At 44.7% G+C, this 22,246-nt stretch overlaps 1 protein-coding gene across 3 annotated transcripts in view; it reads right to left on the bottom strand.

The window, feature by feature from the left end:
- Nucleotides 1-186: 186 nt before the first annotated feature.
- Nucleotides 187-22,246, bottom strand: part of LOC135394757 (uncharacterized) — a 96,712-nt gene continuing 74,652 nt past the window's right edge. The window contains exons 2-4 of one of the 3 annotated variants that reach the window (XM_064625697.1): nt 13,955-14,120; nt 2,960-4,256; nt 187-2,900 (exon numbers count right to left, since the gene is read on the bottom strand). In XM_064625697.1, coding sequence (XP_064481767.1) covers nt 2,876-2,900; nt 2,960-4,256; nt 13,955-14,054 — 1,422 coding nt within the window. In that variant the 5' untranslated portion in view covers nt 14,055-14,120 and the 3' untranslated portion in view covers nt 187-2,875. Of the gene's footprint in view, nt 4,257-13,954; nt 14,121-14,980; nt 15,030-22,246 lie in introns of those variants that run through there. The other 2 variants (XM_064625695.1, XM_064625694.1) reach the window with 2 other exon arrangements.

Here is a 22,246-nt window from a genome sequence, read left to right as displayed (position 1 = left end):
CTCGACTCCATATTTTACTACAACGTATTTTAAGGGTTATTCGGTTGTTCAATTAAAAACGTTAAGTACATTTTACCTGCTTACCCCGAATAGCTGACTAACGTCTTTGTCGCCTTCACGGACGCCGGTGAGGTCTAAACACTAATCCTGAAATTGAATTGACATCAGTCACGCAGAAACTTATAGTATTTCTGTACGGTTTTATTCTCGACTTCAGATCTCTTGCATACAAAATACAACAATATTCACGTGTGCACACTTTCGTTCACTATTTACAAGAACCACAAGATCACACGTTAACAATAGTGACGCTTCAAGAAGTTGATCAGAGGGGAAGAAAAAAAAGCATGCTTTCTATAAAACAGGAATAAAACGGAAGACACCACAGTCAAAGTTAGGTGAGACTTTTCTCATAGGGCTCTCACCCTGCGACGGCAAAGTTTGACGTAACACGTATAAATGATAAGTGATCCCAGTTTGGCACTGCTTATCAACGCCATTTATTTGTTAGTTAGGACAAGACTATACACGTCTTCAAACTAAAAACGGCATGAAATGTAGTCCATCAGCCCTAACAGAGTTACTCCGCAGGAGAAATTATGCTGCAGCACCACAAGGTGTCGCGTACAGGGCTTCCATAGTTTCGGTGTCGTCCTGTCGGCGCGCGAGCGACGTAGAGCGATGCGGCTAGCTGCAGCCAATAGGAACAAGAGTTGGGCGGGGCTTAACCGTGCCGTTCTTAGGTTGAACACGACTATACACAAGTACTTAGCTAAATGGGATGGTTCAATGCTGTGGAAAACTACGCTGGTACGCTTCATCCGGGAATCACCCCGTAGGGCATCTCGACTAGATCTAGTTTTCTTTCGAAGAACACCTTTGTACAGACATGTCTGTCTCGAAATATCTCTTTTTTTCTACTTGAAGTGCTGCTTTTGACACGACTTCACAATTTGAAGATCCTTCTTCAATAATCGTGAGAGGTTCGTGAAGTAATAGCTGTATAATGTCCTCACAAATATAACGCACACACACATACACAACCTACATTGCTTCGCGACAGTAAAGTTCACGTCGCTAACTCGTACACACATCAACGTATTATGACTCCCATTCCCGTAACTTCACACTGGTAAGCACCCCGCAAGCGGTGGACTCCAAGGAAGCCGCGTCCCTGGAAAGCCACACGTGGACTAGACATCCGGAGGACGTCGTCCACGGACGTTACATCATGTCCCAAGACGTCGTCTCCTTGATATTCTGCTGCATCCAATGTGTATTCGAAAGTCAAGGGCAGTAATTTCCCCAGAAATCGACCTCTGGGGGTGTCGAGCCTCAAGCGGGGGGAAGAGCTAAATGTTCGTGGTACATGTTCACTGGAACATGTATTGGCAGCCGGGCTGTATTGGACAGTCAGAAATTTCAAGGGGGTTGCAAAAACCCTGGTTGTACACCCCATCCCCAGGGGGGGGGGGGATTCCTGGCCATGGTTTCGTTCGCGCTCAGAATACTTTAGAACTGTGCTTTATCCACTGGCATGCCAATATTTTATGAACCGCAGGATGACATTAAGTCCGTTTTATGTCGGCGCTGGGCGTTCGGAAGATATTGTTTTTGAAGCTAGAGGAGGCAAAGGTACCAGTATCAGGATTATTTCAATTGTCCGGTGCAAGCTTACAGAAAAGTGCGCTTGAAATGGACAAGAAAAAGTCAGGGAATAAAGAAAAATTTCCGTTAAAAAGATTATGTTTGTGTTGCACAGAGGATCTGACTTCGTTTTGGCAGCTTGTAAAGGTATCACTGGTTGCGTCATATATTTGCGTAACTGTGTCTGTGGATACGATCCGGAAAATACCACAACAGCGTCCATTACAAGTTCAGCCTTGGCGCTCTAAAAATTCAAACGTGTGTGCGCGTAGGACAAACTGAAAATGAGCCAGCGAACACGAAAGCGCAGATGGACATGCATAAAACGTTCCCCCCGAACTGACCACCGACCAATTCGGGTTAAACCCGATTTCTCCCCGAATTCTATTCAATATGACGTTTCCACTGAAGACGAACAAAGGTGGCACGTAAGGTGGCATGTAAGAATGGGATACTTACGTTCCCAGAATTACACCGATGTGTGTCAGCACTGTCTATGCCTTCGGGAATTAGCGGTGGTAGGTCACGCCCCCCCCCCCCCCAACAACAACAACAACAACAACAAAAAAAAAAAGACAAAATCGCCAGAGCTAAGGATTGGACCAACACTTCATCTAGAGCTTTCTTTCTTCTTCTTTTTTTAAAGCCTTACCGGCCCATGAACACCTGTACGACAATGATACTGAAAGGCCACTTTTTCATATCTGGCGCAGGGCACTTATCAGCGTAGAAATTACCGATAGGAGCCCCTGGTAAACAGTGATGAATGTTGTACAACTCATCTGTACAAATACATACTCTGAACTTCTCACAATCAACTATGTAATAAAGAAGAAGAACTAGATGTTACTCATCATCCACTACATCCGACATCACTACATCTAAATACACTGCTGCGATACAAAAATATATCGTGGACAAACCCCCAAACCTGATGTTACTCTACCTCGACGTCCGTTCCAGAGGCAGACCTACCCGTGACTTTTCCCTCACTACCGTTCCTACCGGTGTCCACGTCATCAGTACAAGGCCACCGAGCCTTTGCGATAAGATAACCACAACACGGAGAGCGTTCAGGCCAGGTAGCGGATTGGCAGCAGTTCCTCACCCGAAGGAACGTGCCTTTTGATGGCTGTGCCAAGGCCTTTGTCGTCAACAATGATTATCTTCACATATAATATATTGGCAGTATAGACTCAAGACTCGTTCAAATGACGTTCCTCACCCTTTAGCTTTTCTCCCGTAAAAAGAATCTGGAACAAAAATCGGGTTGTCGACACCATGCGGACCATACTTGCGTTGATACGCCAACCTTTCACGTGACGATGACAGGCTTCTAGACCTGCGCGATTCGCTGTCGTCTTCGACATCGTCAATCCTCCTGGTCCGCGGTCCGGGGGTCCTCGACGGCGAAGTGGCTGTCTGGCCGAAGGTCCTCATACGCTGACTACTGGGATGAACTTGCCTGTCTTCTTTGAGCCTTCGAGGCGGGGCGTCTTCGAGAGGAACGATGCAGGTATCAAATGGTTGGACCAGACCTGGACCACCAAAGTGTGGCGTCGGCCCGTTCTCACTGGTAGGGGTACGAAGATGGTCCGCGTATATGGTGTGAGGTCTCGGTATACGCGTTAAGCTGTAGTCTTCAAGACGGAGGTTGAGATGTGGCGTCTCTAAAAAGTCTAACGTCTTTGTCGGTTGTCTTCTGCAACATTTGATGGTACAGACCACGAACGCGATCACGAGAACTATACCAAAAAGAACTCCGACCGCGATGTATATGATGAGTTCTTCATCCGTCGGAACCCATCTCGGCCGAACCGAGGTAGCGCCGTCACTCGGTACGTCTTCGCGCACCGAGAAGTCCGTTAGGACGAACCGGTGAGCTGCTGAACCGTCTTCACCGACGGGGAGGTTCCTGGTTAAGCTTAAGTTCCGGAGGAGTTGTTTTAGTTGGAGCTCCCCCGCACTGAGGGTGACGTTGACGTCGAGGATGGTGCTGCAATGAATTTCAGTGACGCTGATGTTTTCTACGGGGCTTAGTTTCTTGAAGGCTTGTTCCAGGTCGCCCATCAAGTTCTCCTTGCTGCAATTACCTCTGAGGACGAGCATGAGGCGTCGTGTACTGGGGGTGGACTTCATTACATTGTCACTTATTCGTCGTTTTGGGGTTGTTGCATTTCGTTTTGGAAAGAAGGTTGTCCACGTTGTGGTTTCTTCCGTGGTTAGAGTCGTCTCGGTCGAACTTTCTTCCTCTGTCGCGTGGGGCGCTGTTGTGTCGTTGACGGTCGTGGTGCCTTTCGTTGTTGTCAATACCGTCGTAGCATCAGTTTCGAGTGGCAGCGTCGACAAAGGTAAAAGCGTAGTAAGTGTGGGGGTTTCTGTGTGGATTGTCTGTGTGGTTGATTTATTACTTTGAAGAGTGCCATTATCTGTTGTGTGTATTGTGCTGGCGTTCTGTGTTGTAGCTCCCGCCTCCGCGAAGCCGTGTGCGGTGGTACTATGTGTGACGTCAGACGCGGTTGACGATGGTGTCTCTTGTGCATCTGTGGAGGCTGTCTCCAGGTAGGTGAGCGTTGTTGCGACGGTGTGTGTTGAGGATTCCGTGGGTCCTATTAAGAAGGGGAAAAAAGAAACAGTGAATTATCAAGAATTTAATACTAACAGATATTGTACAAAAACATAAGAGCCAATCACTGCGTGCGCTATTTTTTATCACATCATCACAATCATGTTTTGTTTATTGCCAGGCGCGACTGGAACATCCCTTCTTAGGTGAAGCAATATGTGTAGAAGGTTAGGCTCGATACACGTGAAGGTTTCCAAATTATTGAGTAAACGACCGAATACAAAGGTACTGCTTTCGACACACTTGTCTGAAATTTGAAGTCGAGTATCTCCTGCAGGATATGTAGTCTGTCAACTCAAAGACGCGAGGGAAGAATCGTAGCTATGACGATACTGTCAGCGACCGCACGGCCTTTCACTGAGCTCGCGTAGAACAGACCGTCTCCTCCTCCGAATTCATTTCTTTGCCCATGAGACACTACCGCCAGAGGACGTGCGACTCGAAATTTCAGACAAGTGTGTCGAAAGCAGTATACCTTGTAGGGATCATTGAAATCGAGCTCAGACACCAATATAAAGGCAACGTCAAACGCAGACAGTTTTTGTAGGCTATACACGATATGTTTATGATGAAAAAACAATATCAGAGGCATTTGCTTATGGATAATGGTTTGTTAGTGGCATAGACGCCTTCTTGAACTCCTTCTGCCTTATGTACCTCATCCCGCAGCACGACAAGGGCCCCCATACAACTTGCTTTTACGCCTGTCAAGCCTGAACAAAACTGAAGGTATATGCGCGCCGTACGGCACAACGTAGCTTCACGTTCGATGTCGCTGTTTCCGTTCTGCCGTTTCTTCCCCCTGCCTTACGCTAATTCCATAACCGAGCCTCCGGAGCTGGGAAAATAATGAGAGGCTGTCACTTTCTGAACTCTCTCACTGCTTTCGTGTTGACATTCATCGTACACTAAAAAAGAAAGAAAAAAAAGCCGCGCGCATATTCATACAAGCGGTTGCGGCAAACACTTAACCGGCACAACGCGAAAGGTTCAATGCAGACACGTATCTGCAACGCCATTTGTTTTTCTTCTTTTTTCAAACCGCCAAAGCAACGATGGCAGAACCTCCATGCGTCGATCACAGGTGACCGAATCTTTTGTTGACGTTGACGACTTAGCAGACGACAGCCACGTCTGCGTGTTTTCCAGTCGTCTGCTACGAGATATCTATTATAAAGGCTCTTACTTTCTCGGGTTAAACCCCGAATCCTCCGGCTCCGGCCCGAATCCTCTCGAATCAGTTTATGTCCCATTCGAGTTAAACCCGATTACTCCCCGAATTCCAATCACGTGGTATACGTACACTAGTTAGGAGCAATCTGTATAACCGTTGAATTAAAGAAAAGAAAAAATAATAAAAACGATAGCACTCGAATACATCAATAGCACCAGATTAAGCACTCCAATAAGCACTCTGGGATTTTCTGAACGCGTCTATTACGAGTCAGCCAACCAGGATCGTGTTTTCAACGGCCGTATAGCCAATCACGACCGTGCTTCCAGCGGTCGTGGCCATGCATGGAGAAGAACCACCGTCGTCTGCGAGTTGTGATCGAACGTCCCCGCGTATACTAAATGGGAAAACTTGGAAATAAAGCGCAAAAACGGCCTCAATCTTTCTTAAAACTGATTTTCTGGAAAGCGTCTCGCACTTTTTGTCTAAATATTTAGATCTGCAGGTTCCAGGTGAGCTGAAATCATTTGCGGGTTCTTCAATTCGCAGAACGGTGAATCGCAGTAGCGGAGGGAGATGAGGCGATGCGCAGACTTTATCTAGGTGGTGTTGGCAGTGCACGAAAAGACATGACGTTCAGTGACAGCAAAAAAATATGATGTTTTCCGCATCTTCCGCTGGAATATTCCGGGAACGTCGCCTGCGTATACACGGTATGGGGCCGGAGTATGAAACGTGCTCGCCTTTCGTTCTGAGCTTTGTCGCGCGGGATACTCTAGGAATCGCACACTGTGCCCTATCGGATTTTTCAATTTCCCAGCCTATAAGGCCATAAGTTTCGGATTACGGGGAAAGGCGCAATGTAAGCTGAGAGAACATGCATAACATGCTTCAGAGTATACGGGCGAAGCGCGCAGAAACGCGTTGTTAGCGGAAATGTGCCGCCATCGATTTTATGCTGAGTCGTTTGGCGGCCAGCAGTGTAATTCGATGCACGTATTGTTCGCTGACACGGAGCTTCCAGTTGTGATGCAAATTTTTATCGGGAAGAGTTAAAGGCTTCGAGACCATAGGCAGGACAACGGTACAGGGTGTTGTTTGCAGTGCATGGGCCACTGCAGTTCCTCCATTGACGCGAACTACGCTATATACATACATAATAAGGGCAACATTGTGATGCGGCAGTGTGGTAGTTTCAGAGGGCGAAGCGAGCTTTATACAAAATGTCTGTCAGTAAGTCCTTTCGGGTGCAAACTGCGCGCTTTGTGGTGGCTTACAAAAGGCTTACTTATTCTACAGACAGCACAATTTCAGAGTGGTGTATTCCACTTAGAACACCGTTTCAAATGTCCGCTTTGCAAACACCATTTACAACGCTGCTATTTATTAAACCTTTCAGTTGAGCTCGCGCGCATAAAAAAAGGATGCGTATTTATAAAGGCACCACGCCGAAAGGAGTAAAAAAAAAAAGAAAAGAAAAAACTGTACATATTTATATATAGGGCGGAAGTGAACAACATGGCATAGCGGGATACCGCAACCTGACACAACCAGTACAGACGGTGAAGAAACTGCTATCTTCTTTTGTCGCGTACGATGCCACTAAATTCCTAGCGTCCTGCACCGCGTTAAAACCAGCGGACTTCTTATCCTAGTAGTTTACCACAAAGCCACCGGCCCTCGACAAAAAAAAAAAAAAAGGAAAGAAAGAAAAGAAAAGCACGATTCTTCTTTGCTGCTAGATAAAAAAAAAAAAAAAAGAAACAGAACTCCACGAAAATCCAACTCCATGTTTCTCCTCGCCGTCGCCCTGTAATATCTCTCCCGACAAGATATTCCCCGCACGACATCGCCTCAAAACCCACTGTCTCGGCCAATGATGAGCTCGCCTTATACCCTAATGCCGGACGAAACAAGATGACTTTTGTACCGTCCTCACGTCACGTACTTCGCCGTATCTTTTGCCACCTCCTCTCCCATCCCACCTCGTTTTCGCACCTCGTTGGATTCCCAACTATATACGCTGTGTATACAGCTAACACACATATATGTGTTCTGCGCAGCATATATAAGGGGGGCATAGACGCTGCCTTATAAATACATACATGCTGGGCGAAAAAGGAAATATGATTTCATTTGTGCCCGACGGGAGGCAAATGAGTCTCGTCCGCACGGAAGAAATGTATATAGAGATGTCATTTGGACTTCAGTAGTAGAGCAGAGCGAGTTGGTAGATGACCATGATGGAAAAGGCTGCCGCGCCACATGGGCAACGAAAGATGACATTATTGTCTAATGTCATTCTTGTCTCGAATGTTATTATTTACGAAGCACGTGTCATACGTCCTTTTCCTATTACACTGAACGGGATGATGTCGATGGGTACCACTCTTTAAGTAAAGCGGGTATAAGTTACGTTATTACGCGGTTTAAAATGCACACAACATTCTGAAATGTATAATGATAGTTAAGCTGATGGATCATGTCAGTTCAAAAATGTTGCAATGACGTGACCGACCATAGCAAAATGGCATCTCAAGTTCCTTTGCTTTAGTAGATGCAAATTTCTTAGAAATCGAGACTTCTTTCGTCGAAAGATACTGAGCTCAAATTTAAGAGATCATTTCGTGTTGTATAGTAGAAAGTGGTATTACGCAAACGAAAATTGTTACTTGCACAGACAATGGGAGCGAGAGTATGCACTTCATGGGCGAGTGCATGAGTTGTGACGAACTCAGTAGGCAGAAAATGGTACTGAGGCAAATGTCATTAAAACTGCCAGTGGGGCACCGCACGAATTACATTAAAACAAAAAGGCACTAAAACGCGAGAAATTCTCCTCGTGGAATGAAAGGCGACGTTACCTTTACAGTAATACAAAAGGAACGGGTTTCATACGTTGCGCCGTTCGGGACTTGTGCGCGAATAAAACCGCATCCGTGTATTCACACGAGCGACGTCCTCATACGGAATATTCTAGTGGAAGAAAAAGCGAAAACACTGTTCACGGAACGGAAGTTCCGTCCCGTGTTATGTTGAGCATTCACACGGAGCCGGAATATCAGGCGTGGCGTACTGTGCACTTAGCAGACGACACTTAGCAGACGGCACCGTCAACGTCTTTTCCTGTCGTCTGCTACGGGATATCTAGTGGCTGCGTCGCAGGCTACGTCGTTGAGCGCTCGCGATCACAGCAGCCGAAGGCTATGATATTTTTCGCATCATCCGCCGCAGCATTGTGGGGAATCATGCTCGTTTATGAATGGAGGCACGGTAGCTTACACTTTCTCACTGCCATTTAACGCACGAAATACTTTTCGTCATTTTTCGTGCGCGTGTTACTCGGGTATCAGACACGATACAGGTGACGACAAACAAGCGCACGCAGAAAGAGCACCTAAATACTTTCCCTGTTTCGCTATATAGGAAGTGGTGGTATATGTGCAATAACCTGACGCGCTTTCGTCCGGATCGTTTGAGCCCGGTAGTAGCGCTCTAACCCATGGAAGAGAATTGCCCTTTTTCCGTGTATTGGATAGATGCGATAGACGCGAGCTGTGTTCAACGCAGTGTAAGGGATTCCATAGCCGTCACAGGTGCTGTGCTCTATACGACATTGTAATCGTGTAGAAAGTTCGTGGATTGCGTCGTTCTATTATTGATATCTTCGCTTCTCTCTTTTCTGCAAGAGTGGTCTCTCTTGCGGTTAGACCGTCCGATATCGACCGTACTTTGAACGCTGCGTTGGGTTTTGAGAGTAATTTGCTCTATCACAGCACGGATATTACGGCAGTCCTTCAAAGTTTTAAAACGGCGTATTAGGATTTATTTTTTTGCTGTTAGGACAGCCTCACCTGCTGCTGATCTCCCACACTTCAGCGAGAGAGAGAGAGAGAAAGTTTTCTGGAAGACTCTGAGATGGGCGTGTACCTGTGCGTGTCATCAAGCGATGTTCTGCTTGAAGAACACGAAGGACAAACACGACTACGTCGTTGGGGACGTGATGTCGTATCAGTCAACGGCATCGAATAATATCGACTCCAGGCTCTCGGTCCCCATTGAAACAGCAGTGAAATCACGTACGTTCGTCAAGGTCGTGCATGAGAACGGGGCAGTGAAAAGAACACGGTCACGTCACTCGGTACGTCTCCATTAAGTACATGAAGGGTGACACATCTTATACATGGTAGCGTGTAGTATAGGTACACTCTATAAGGTAAAAAAAGGACTAAATTGGGGAGAAAAAGGTTCTAGTCTCCTGTATATACTGCAATTACTCCCCATTCCCCTCTCCTCCCCCGCATCAAAGCCGCTGCGTGCCTTGGTCTCATCCGTAGAAAATCTTGTCCCTGTGTGAAATTGGCGCTGTTCGCGAATTTCGCTGACGCGAAATTCATTTATATTCCTTTTTTTCCCTTTGATTTGTGGTATATTTGATTTTCGGTGACTGTCCGCACCTGAGTGTCTCCACTCCAAGTGTCTATATGTACGTTCATGTGCTCATAATTGTTCACATGATATGGTGTAGCCGGCTTCCACGTTGGTGGTGCCAATTTCTTCTTACTCTTTTTACTCACCCCCCCCCCTCACTCCCCAATTTAGTCACCTGACCCCACAGTTTACTCCCCCGCACTCCGCGCATTCAGTCCCGATAAGGACTAATTGTTAGTCCTCAAGATGACTAACATTACTCCTTTTTTTTCTCTCTCTCTCTCTCTGTAGTTATGATACACACCGCAGCTCGAAAGATCGAGGATTTTTAGCCTGCGCGCCCTTGTAGGTGTCCGATTTTCGCCGAAATTTGTATATTACGTATGAAGTTTACTTCAGCAACTCCCACAAACACAACATCAAGATAAAAACGTAAATAAGGCAGCGCCTGTCGAACTTACATGACTGCCCGACCATGACGTTTGCAGATAGGGCAAACTCTTTCCAGTGTGCCTTATGCCCCTCAACATGCTGGCATGTTCAGGCAAACCAGATTGTCGACCAACCCCGATAATGTCGGAAGGATTGCATCGTTCAGGAGAAAGTTGTGGGGAAGAGTCATCGTCATCGACATCATGGGGCTCTCTCTCTCTCACACACACAATCTCCAGGAGGAACATTCAAACTATCGCTCACATATAATAACAAAGACGGTTAAGAGCATCAACTGTTTTCTATATAAACATTAAAAAACAAGACTTTCGTGCAGTAGGCCGCACTTCTACAGGTTTGAGGGCCTGTTACAAGTCACGTGTTTTTTTATGTGTACATAGTAAAGGGTTGATGCTCTTAACCGTATTTGTTATTTTTGATTCTGCATCGACGGAAACTTGCACATTGTTTTTCCTCACGTTCTACGATATTGCCCACATATTAAAACTGAGCAATAGTTTTATGCCCGGCCTCTGGTTTTCCTTTCTAACAATATGAAACGCGTAAGTGTCTCAAAGAATAAATTGTTCATTCCAGACATTCTAAGTGAATGTCAGGACTATTCCCGTGAAGTCAGTATTCACGCGTAGTAAACCTTCAGTCTACGCTGCTACATGCCCTCAGTCGCTCCCTCGTGGTAATATACACCAGGTGTAAACACGTACACTTCGTTGGTGGTATAGCTTCAAGGTCATGCTGAAAACTGACAGGTAAGTGGTGGGTTCAAATCCTACCACCGGCTGTGCTACCAGCCAGGACACAGGACACCCTTATCTCTCATTTCTTCCTGCTGTCCTCTCTCCATCTGTCCGCGTATGTACGACGCTCATAGCCACAGTTGCTTCGCGGCGTTAACACGGAATTTAAAAAAAAACACGCACATACACATAAACTTGAATAGACAAATTCGCACCTGCACGCAATTTCATCCTTGTCATTCAAGACGGTGTGTCGAAAACCTTTCAAAAACATACTCAACACGTTTTTTTTTTTTTTCTTCCATACCTTCCGAATGAGAGCAAATATCAATTTTCTATGACGGTATTACCGCCTCTTCTATTCGTATATATCTTCCCGCGCAAAGCCCACAGAGACTTTGCCACGATTTCGCCGAATACGTGAGGAAGCGGCAGAAATACCCATAAACCCGTAAAAATAAACATCCCGAAGCAATCTTCGCTTTCCAAATGCTCGGAATTGATTCCAATGGAATCCCATTGGCAACGGTAGATACGATGCCCAAGTTCAAAAATAAAATTACACCGAAACGTGACATAATGCTCTAAGACTCACGCGTTGGATTGCTTTCGCAGGGGAAAACTCCGTGCCATTGATTACGGATTTGTTAGAAGAACTGGACAAAAACTGCGAATCAAATGGGAAAAGCTGTCGGAAGAGAACGATATAAAAACGTTAAGCTAGGCCCAACTTGAAATATTTGATGCCTCGGTAACGCTATTAAATGAGTGAGGTATAGTCAGGAATCTGATGGTTCGCAACGTTCCCTCTGAAACATTGTAGCTTGCTATTCATTCCTAAATGAAGTAGCCGAAAAAAAGAAAAGAAAAAGAAAGAGATGAAACATCTATTTATTACGTTAATTAATAAATATACGTTTCATGTCTTCCTGTTTCTGATATTTCGAAGTTAGACAGTGCTTTTCTTCGTACGAAGTAGAAATGTACAAGAAAAGTTTCTTTCTTGTGTGTGCTTCTGGTACTTTGTAAATCGCCGGCGTAAGCTCAGTCCTTACTCTATTGTGTCTTCGTCAGGTGTGCACTCTGGGAAGTTCAGAAACGTTGGAACGGACAGAAAGAAATGACGCATATAAAAGAGAGAGAGAGAGAGAGAAGAGAAACAAATTGGGTTCAGTAATAAGTATACAGGCGGCTTCAGCAAAAGTAAGGGAGAGAGAGAAAGAAAGAAAAGGTGACAAAGGAGAGGGGACGAAACAAGGATAGTAAATATGTAAACAAATAAAAGCGCACACAAGTAAGGAAACAGCATTAAGGGCATTAGTATGCAACATTGCGAAACATCGTACACTGGTGTTCTTCATAATATGGCGAATCAAATCGCCGACTTTTAAGAGAAGACGAATCGGAAAAACGTAAAGTTTAACGCTGTTCCTTCCTTAACATGCACAATGGAAGGTAGAGTTTCCTAAGTGAATAAAGTAGATTACCGGGCATCATTATATAGACAAAATCCGTGGCTCCATTCAGTTTCAAGAGCAAATAAAACCGGATCGCCCCCTTTCGAAGCACAAAGTGAAGATGATGTGCTGCCCTTCGCTTCAGTAACATGCAAAACGCGGTAGGTAAATTAAGCATTCCTTTTCTCCTTCGAAAAAGGCTGTATGCAAAAATGCTTTGATCTCCGTTTCCGTCGCCGTACGTGGGGATAACTTAATGATTGCCGACGCAAGCAGCGAAGACGGCCTATATTCGACTTTTTGTTCTGTTCGCGATATTTGCATTTGTTCCCAGGAAAAACAAAAAGGAACAGTGCGCAAATACCTCGTACTTTACACTGAACAGCGAGTGTGAAGGAAGGAAATATGCAAATCCTGCTAAGGCCCAGTCAGACTTCGCGATCTCAGCTTATTCGGACGTTGAAAAGGTAAGCGTTGAAATTCCTCGCCTCGAATATGAGTCCTTTTTTCGCTTTCTTCGCTTTGCAAAGCAGAAAGGAAAAAGCGGAAGCGGAAAAGAAAAATAAACGCTCCTGAACGATCGAATCAGCGAGCAGACGACATGCAGATATCAAACACTGCGATAGCAGACGACAGTTCGGGCGGGAAAATCAGATGTGCTGTACATCTGCGATGGCGCATAACTTGCAGAAGTACAAAAAGCGGCATACAAAAAAGGCGCGCATCATCGACAATCAGACACACTTGCTCTTGTAATGTATGCGGCAGATGTGCAGCTACATTTCCGGCTTAAACCAACAGCGCTTAAACCTTGCGCCACTGCTTACGACCTAAAGCAGATGGCGCTGCATATCGTTTTGTTTTCGGGGGAAACGTGAAAATAACGACGTTCCTTCTTATAATGGCCTGTATAAGACATTTAAGGCGAAATGACTATCATGCTTGGCCGTTGTTGCCAGAGGCTCGTCGTATTAAGGGAAGCCTTTGGTGTTATTTCCTTTGTGTAGCAGACGAACGTTTGATGATTTGAATTGCGGATGCTAGGCGGAAAAGCATCGGATGAGGCGCTGTCATTTGATGCGCATGCTGCAGCTTTTCTTTTCCGAATCGCGTAACGTGATTTACTTACCTCTTTCAAACAGGATGAAATTGCACATGCGGATGAGCAGCGTTTAATTGAGCATGACAAAACGGCAACAAGAAGAAGGCCATTTGTGCTGTGACAGAATAATTCTGGTTGCGAAATATTCTAGACATACCGAGCCAGATGATCATGAACTGACTGATAAAAGAACAAAGTTGTCCAGCTATCCCTTAAAGCGAGCTTTGCGGATGGCGCGAACGCTATGCGGAGAAGCCAATGTCTTCCACACTATGAAACGATCACCTCCATTATGTAATATGGGCATACATCGCTCCGTGTGCTTACCGTCAGTTGTGGTGTTGGAAGTGGTGTCATTGAAGAGCCTTGTGGCAGAGGCAACAGATAAGAAGAGGAGTCCCGTCCAAGAAAAGAGATAAGGTGTCATGGCGGATAGATTTCTTCCTCCCTTTTGGGCATACTGGGCTGCCTGCAGGTCACTTTGTGCCGACACCTTGGAAAAATAACAATACATCCATTGCATTTTTCACTCCTGCACTGGGAGATAACATTCATGACGGTCCTGACTATATATAGAGAGAGAAGAAAAAAGAAAAAGACAGGAGAACCAATTAGGCAGTAACAACTTTTTGTTACAACATCGGCAACACACCGCAATATTGCCTGCTCTTCATAAGGCACAGAGGGCGCCAGCCAGGAGGATAGCAGCCACATCAGTGCTTATAACGCCTTTCTTTTGACCAGTAGAAGGCTTACAAAACCGAAAGTATAGTGAGCGTACATTACGTTACCCAGAGTTAAAAGAACAAACACGAGAATTTTCAGAATATGGTGTGTTTGTGCACACATTGTTATTATAGAAACCATAAACAAAATGGAAACGCAAGTCTTGACTAGGTCGGACCAACATGCTACACCAACACTACAAAAACTAAATAAGTGTGAATTAAAGATCTAAACGCGTCACGTGTTTTTTGCGTATACATCGTCTGTGCTGAAAGACACGAAAATCTTGATGAACAATCGTAAGTCGTAACTACTGGGGTCGAGAGTTCAAAAATCCAAGGATGAGCTTTCGTGGTCGTGTTGTTGTTGTTGTTGATGATGATGATGATGATGATGATGGCGGTAAAGCCCGAGACAAGAATCATCGTGAGCGACGCCACAGTGGTCACTGGCTGGTCAATGAATTAGTTTTCCCACTTGAGGGCGCTCTGAACTTAGCAGATAACGGCTGATATATTAGACGTCACAACAACAAGAAAGGAGTAAGAACCGTTTCGAGCACACTACATCGAAGGAATTCTGTTACATAACGTTGTAAGAATAGAGAGCTTTTCAAAGCCACAATACCTTGCCCACTTTACCTCAGGCGAACTCACCTCAGGCAGCCTCAACAAAGGCTTACTTCGGCTAACGACGGCTACGCACAAGAAAGTCGCAGCTGTTGCAACAGACGCGGTCGCAACACAAGCCAACAGAAGATCGTGACTTGGGTAACTGAGTTTCTACAGCCTTCGATGCACGTAGTATTACACACAGTGGGACCGAACGTAAAGGGGACGATGATAAGATAAAATGTATGAAAAAAAAATGAAAAAAAGTCGCGTTAAGAAAGAGCGAGGAGCAGGGGAAAGATTCGAGATGCGATGAGTTCGTGTTTATTTTTCTTTGGCTCTCCGGGAACATTTGGGACGGAAGTATAATCTCATTTCCGTCTTTCTTGGGCTCGTGATGGGAAAGTGTATTGGGATGGTGGAGGTTTCTGGGGAAACAAACGCCAAGAAGGAAACGGTTCCTTCGTGTCCCGTAAACAGGGCCGTTCCGTGAAGATGTTTTTTTTTCTTTATTTCTTTTTTTTTCTCTCTCTACGCTAGTGAATGCTTTCTCGCGACGGAAGCGTCAATAAACGAGGTGAAGATCAGGTGAGATTTTTGGTTTCCTTGTGACAGTGCGTCATCTGTGACGTTGGAAGCGAGGCTTTCAGGGGCGGAAGTGAAGATTAAAAGACAGAATGAGATTGCATGCGTAAGTGCTGCGTTGTTTGAAAGAGGAAGGCGATGTTGGTGATGCTACTGATTTTTTATTTTTTTATTTTTTCACTACACGAGCCCTATTGCTGGTTGATGCGACTCTTTCACCTTTTATAAGCTTTTTACATTTTGTGAAACAGATATTGGTTATTTAAACGTCCTATGATTTTCTTTGCTGCACTGTAGCCAGAGCTGCTTGTACGCCATAAAACTACAATCTTCATCATAGTTTTTTTTTTTCCAAGTATATACCAAAGAAAAAAGAAAGAAAGAAACATTGTAAAAACAAACTGTCAATTTGTGTGCGTCGGCAGGAGCCGAGTAACCTTGCCGGAAGTGCGAATCTGGTTAGTTTGTTCATATTCGTGTCTTCAGCTCTTTTCAGCATCCTTGGTTTTAAAAAAAATTGGTGTCGCACGGCATTCCTGTCAAACGACTAGCATATAAGCCACTCTGTGTTTTTAATGATAATGATTCGTGTCTTGTGCATTTAAAACACTATCACTGTGTGTGCATTTAAAACACTAACACTCTTCGCCTGTTATTAGAACACCTCAAATCGTAATTGGAGAATGGAACTTGGGTAGATCAAGGCTGCCAATCATCCGCAAAAGCAGACACAACAGGGAGAAAACATTAGGCGGGGGCGGGTCCTCGCTCCGTTGGGAGAGGTTTGCTAGGTTTTGGGCGTAGAACTTACATCGGCGACCTGTCATTCAACTTAGTCAATTTTATTGATCAATCAATTAAGCCACATAAACGGTCGTAAACACGTAAACTCTAGGTCCAAAGGGTTGTGGTATTCACTGTTTCAAAGAGCAGGTATGGCAAGAAAGCACACGGCCTATCTCTGATTCCCACGGCCATCACACGTCTAACACGAATTATAACAGGTCTAGTCTTCCTTCGCAAGAGTATGATAAGAAAGAGGAGAAAGAAGAAGAAGAAAAAAAAACATCTTTCGTACAATCTCCGATCATGCCTACGGGATCGCGCCAGAGCGTTTAAGAAGGCTCATCGCCTCGCAACAACGAGACTTTAACTGCGGACATAAATCAGCCCATTTTTCGCGAGGCCCTTTAGAGAGAGAGAGAGAGAGAGAGCATACTAACATCACGAGTTAAAAAGGGGACATCAACGTAAAAAGATATAGCGCGCACACGCGTACATATCTGCGCCGTCGACAAACTGCCATAAGTACAACGATATTTTAGCATTTTTAAGTTTTTTTTTAATTTGAGGGCGCGATTTTTTTTTCTTGCTCCGTGAAGGCTATCAAAAAGATGGGTCCAGAAGGGTCAATGAAAGTCATTACGCATGCGTGAATTTGTCATTGTGAGGAAGAAGCTTCCTGCAACAATAAAAGAAAAAAGAAGAAGAGAAAAAAAACAGAGACAGAGGACGAGAAAAAGAGAGAAGCTGGGGAAGAAGGGCAGCTAGAAAAGAATTTGGAGGCTAGAACAAAAGGCTTTGTGCGAGCCCACGTTTTAATACCGCGCGTAACCGTATAGCCCAACAAAGGGAGACGGACGCTAAACAAAAGGGCCCGTATGGATCGTGTTGGCTTAAAAAGGCAGAAAGAACGAGGATTTGACCCTGTTTTTTATTTATATATTTTTTGTATACGCTCTTGGGTAAATTTTAGCGATGAACTCAAACTGGGAATTGTGTCAAGAGACAACACCTATATGCGAGGAACGGATTTTAGGACTTCGTATTTATTTTTTGTAACTACTTTTTGTAAGGTGTGGCACATATTTGCGGACGCCACACTCAATATGTGGCTTTTACAGCTCAGTGGCTTGCGCATAAATTTGACACTCCAAGATATGGCGGACACTGCGGTGATTTGGAATATCTCAAAGGCACCCTTCTCGCACTGCTCCCTTTCGCTCTACTGCCCGCACTACCAGGCTTTCAGAAGCACCCTTATAGTGTATAGTAAAGCTGTAGTTATAGTTACAAAGTTGTAGTAAAGCAACCGGTTGCTGTTGTTGCACACGCTATCATGGGACACGTAGGTCTGAGATCTCTCTTAGAGCAGGTCCTTCTTACGTGTCTATATGATTCAGATAGGTCTCCAGACAAAGAGCGCATTCGCGACACCCTCCAGCCTCTGTGAGATTTCCCGTGTATTTTACAACTACAGCTGTTCAGCGCTCAAGTTCGTGAAGATCTAGTCCGTACGTCGCATCGCCGAAAACACTTCTCTTTCTTGACGCGAGGTGAAGCGAAGGTAACGAGAAAAAGGCGCGAGATGCAGATTGGCCGTTTGGGAGAGTCACGCTGGCTGTGACGTTGGCGTCACGTGCCTCAAAGGAGCAGCAGCGGAGCGGCGGTTGGTGCTTCAAATGCCAGGGCATGTGAAGAGTTGCGCCGCGCGCGTGCCGGCTTCTCGTCGCTCGCAGCAGCAGCAGATACGGTATTGCGTGTGCGCGCGGACTTACTGTCCACGGACCGCTATAACTTGCATCATATCTGCCAGATTTTTTAAACCATAATAGAGCCGCAAGGAATTGTTCAGTTTGTGTGGAGTACATCTTGGGTGGTGGAACCATCTTAGTGATTTCTACTGCTTAATGAGGATAGATTTTCGGCGTAGGTCTTCGAAACTACTACTCTCCTATAACGCAAGGAACACGTAAAAAAAAAAAAAAAAAAAATCGGTTCTCATACTTTGTTCACTTTTGCGATCGCTCCCAAAATAAGGGTGCCTAAAATGAGAATTCTAATCTGACTAAGTGGCTAGAAATATCCAGGATAGCAGTACATTTTAAGTTTAAACATATGGCTTCCATCTTGATTGTTTTCCCATATAGGGATCATCTTGGAGGTTTTTGGTTGTAACTTTGGAATGCGACGTTGAATCGCTTTGAAATTTACCACGATGAAACGCGCCTATTAGAGTTCCACGCGGACACAGGAATTTTCCACCTGCATGTGCCGGCATGGATACACTTCTATAGGTAGCCACCCTCTGTATCTAAAATCGATACACCGAACGATATTTTGTCTAAGTTGTGCCATGTACTTCTCACATGATTTCCGATTTTTTGACAGCTATGGTTAGCCGTGACTCGCTAATATTTCAGATTCAAGCTACGTACAAGCTGTAACGCTGTGACATAACAGCAGACTTGTACTGCTCCCGCCAACCTTAATATTAACACTGAAAAAAATACAATCTCATTTCCGAGCGTGGTAACAGCCACCCCGGGGGCACTGGGGGAATGTTAAGTGAACAAAATGTTGTGTCTGTCCCTTCGTGTTCCCTAGTCTCGGGGTTTTTACATTATGCATCATCTTCACCAGCTCGCTTGCTTCCTAGCCACTTTTTCATTGTCAAACTCATTCCGTTAAACTAACTGAATAATTTTGTTCAATTAAGGTTGCCTTATGTCCCCAGGGGTTGCTGTAATCGCGCACGGAAACGAGACCATATATTTTTTTTTGAGAGTTATTATTAAGGTTGACGTGAGCTGTACGTACCTTACGCACCGTACTGAAAACACTGTAGTGTAGATACTTTCACTAGTATTTTCATCGGTACTTTTCCAAAAGGTATTTGTGCTGTATTTCAAATACTTGTTTTAGCATTTTCTACTCATTATTCGAATTACTTTTCGTTTGTCTGTTTGTCATCACACCATGTTCAGTTTCACAACATGGCACTACACCATAAAGGCACTCCTGACTCCACCGTCTTTTTCTTCCCTTCAATACATTGTGTTACTACTCTAAGTACGTTATTTTCCAAGTAAGCACGTTATCCCTTCAGAGTTTATAGTAGTTTAACGAACTGGATCGGGTTAAGCAGGATCGAAGTGCGATCCTGCTCGAACGTATCCGTGTAGCAGCGCCGGATCCGCATTGAGCTCGATGAGCATTGGCTCAATGCGTATCGAAAGTGTCCGTGCGACAGGTGTGACCCCTGTCACACGGACACTTTCGATCCGCATTGAGCAAGTTGGGAAGCTGGCTTGCGCTGTGTCATGGCACCAGTACTGTCAAGCTCTTTGAAGACGACAGCGTACATCCTATTTGAGCGCAAAATGAAGGCAACATTGCCAGATAGGCCGCCTCAAGCTGTGTGTCATGTTTCCCAACGTTACTCGTAGTTAATACCATAGTAGTGGACGACGTACCAAACAAGTACGGAACAAATAGCGTACAGATAAGATAAGCGATGAACCAGCACATCATCTGTAGATCACCGCACATGCGCCACGACATAATCAAGCTTCAACAGAGCAGATCAAACAGCACAGGAAGCAGTAATTGGGAATATACGTCTGGTCTTCTGTTACCGAACCTAAAGCCTCGACAACGCGCAATTAGCGTCACGTGACACGAGTTATACGAACGTACAAATAACAGAATTCCGCTTCGAAAAATCTCCGTCGGATATCCTCATTAGCTTCACTACATTACGTCCGGCTCCAATATACCCCACTCAAAAACTGCGTTCGGGCCTTCACTTCGAGGCATGCGGCCATCAAAATCCCTGTTAAGCCTTTTACGTCCAAATGGAACTGTTCAAACGCAATCTGCGGAAAACTGCGATTTGCTCTCGGCCCTTTTATATAAAGATCCATACATTACGAATAGAAAGAACAACGGCAGCCATGGCTCCACCTTCAAACTGTTAAAAAAAATCAGACAGACGCTTTTTTTTTTTCCACTGCTATAATACTCTATCCTATTACTGGGGCGCACATAATCCTCTACAGGGAGGTGACAAAATGGGAATTTTTAATTACGAACATCCGGTTAATGTCTTTTTTTTCTTCTTCTTTCTGCGACGCTTTTAATTTTGATGAAGACACTTATATACTATGTTTGTATATGTCTTTGGTTCGTGTTTCTCTTTTCGTTTTCTGAGGGCAATATAAAAAACGTATAAGATAATCCTTGAAATAAAAGAATATAAAAGGATTGATGACACTTGTAAAGTATGCGTCGAGGAATGTGGGTTTTACCGAATCGGAGATAGGAAAAATTATCGAGTTCGGAATCCCCGGGACGGTTTCATTTCCTGTAATGTTCTATTCGCCGAACGTGGTTCTCGAAATTAAATTGGGAACCTCAGATTAAATTCTTCGGATATTTCCTCTCTCTCTTTTCGTCGTTGCTATCGTTTCGAATTCGTTGATGGTTGGTGTGAATGTCCAAAGAGCAGCTAGAAGTAATTCCTATTAATGTCTGAAACGCGCCACGTCGAACGAGCTCGGTATTGCATGGTGTTGTCGACGGTACAGCAGATGCTCGTCGTAATAGCGGAAAATGTGTGGCCAACTCGTTAATGGGCTTTCGAGCTCTCGTATCCAAGCAAAGGCATCCACACTCCAGCCTGTTTCCCCCAGAATCTCATAAAGTTGGGTGATAAAGTGAAAGCAGATAGGATTTTCTCTGTGGAATTCAGAATAGAATCTTTTGTATTTCGTTTTTCACCGTTACACTTTTTTTTTTTCAATCAGAATTTTTTTCTGTATAGAGCTTTGAAATGCAGACCATTTATACAATACGTAAATTTCCAGGCGTATAGGCGCGTAGCTATAAAGATGGATAACTCATATGCAATACTTCTTTCCCCCTGTCTATTGTGCAATCTTTAGACAGCGCTCTTCATTGTTATGAAGTACATCATGCAGGACGATTCTACTAGCAAATTGGAACGGAGAAATGCGGAGAAATACACTCCTGTCCATTTACTGGCTGACCATTCGAAGCAGTATTGACGCATATGTAATAGATAAAGTCACTGTACTCACATCTCCATTTTTTCTCCTATCATCATCATCATCATCATCAAAGTCACTGTGCTTGTAAAGTTCAAGGGTTACAGTTACAGACAATATCAAAGTCCAAGGGTGTCAAGACGTTTCTGCAGAGGCAGAGCTCATTCAGTAGAGCAGGTCGTAGCAAAAATATTTGTCTTCGCGTCTCCCGAGGTAAACAACGGAGGACGACTTTTTTACTATTATTATTATTATTATTTTATTATTCCGTGTTAGCGCCGCGAAGCAACTGTAGCTATGAGCGGCGTACAGATGTGGACAGTGGGAGAGAGGACGGCTGGAGGAGTAGCGGACAGGGAGGTTATAGTATGCGTCCTGGGCCGACTTCAGGGGGAACTGTGTGCCGACATTCGTCTGAAAAGTCTTCGGAAAACCCAAGGAAAACCTCAGACAGCACAACCGGTGGTAGGATTCGAACCCACCACCTCCCAGTATAGAGCACGACCGCTGGTGGAGGACGACTTTGATTTGCGACGTCTGTCCCCGTGGAAAACCTCCGACTTCCTCTTATATTAACGTTCAAGTCCACATAATTCGTAGTGCCCGACGAGCAGTTTTAACCTTTCTGCGCAGGAATGGGCTTAAAAAGTTTTCGAACGACGGGCTTCAAACGATTTTCTCGGTAACACGATCACCAGAAGGACTAAAATAACTCGGAAGTTTTCTTGACGTTATGCTGCTTTTTGGAATGAAAGCGCGTGACGTCAGAGCGCACGCAACCTCTAAAGGAACAGGAAGGTACGTCGGTTTTAACATTACCGTATTTGTCGTGCGTTTGCTTCAAAAAT

The sequence above is a fragment of the Ornithodoros turicata genome, chromosome 5, assembly GCF_037126465.1.
Source record: "Ornithodoros turicata isolate Travis chromosome 5, ASM3712646v1, whole genome shotgun sequence".
Lineage (NCBI taxonomy): Eukaryota > Metazoa > Arthropoda > Arachnida > Ixodida > Argasidae > Ornithodoros > Ornithodoros turicata.
Note: the sequence above shows the minus strand (reverse complement) of the source record. Positions and strands in the feature narration are given on the sequence as shown.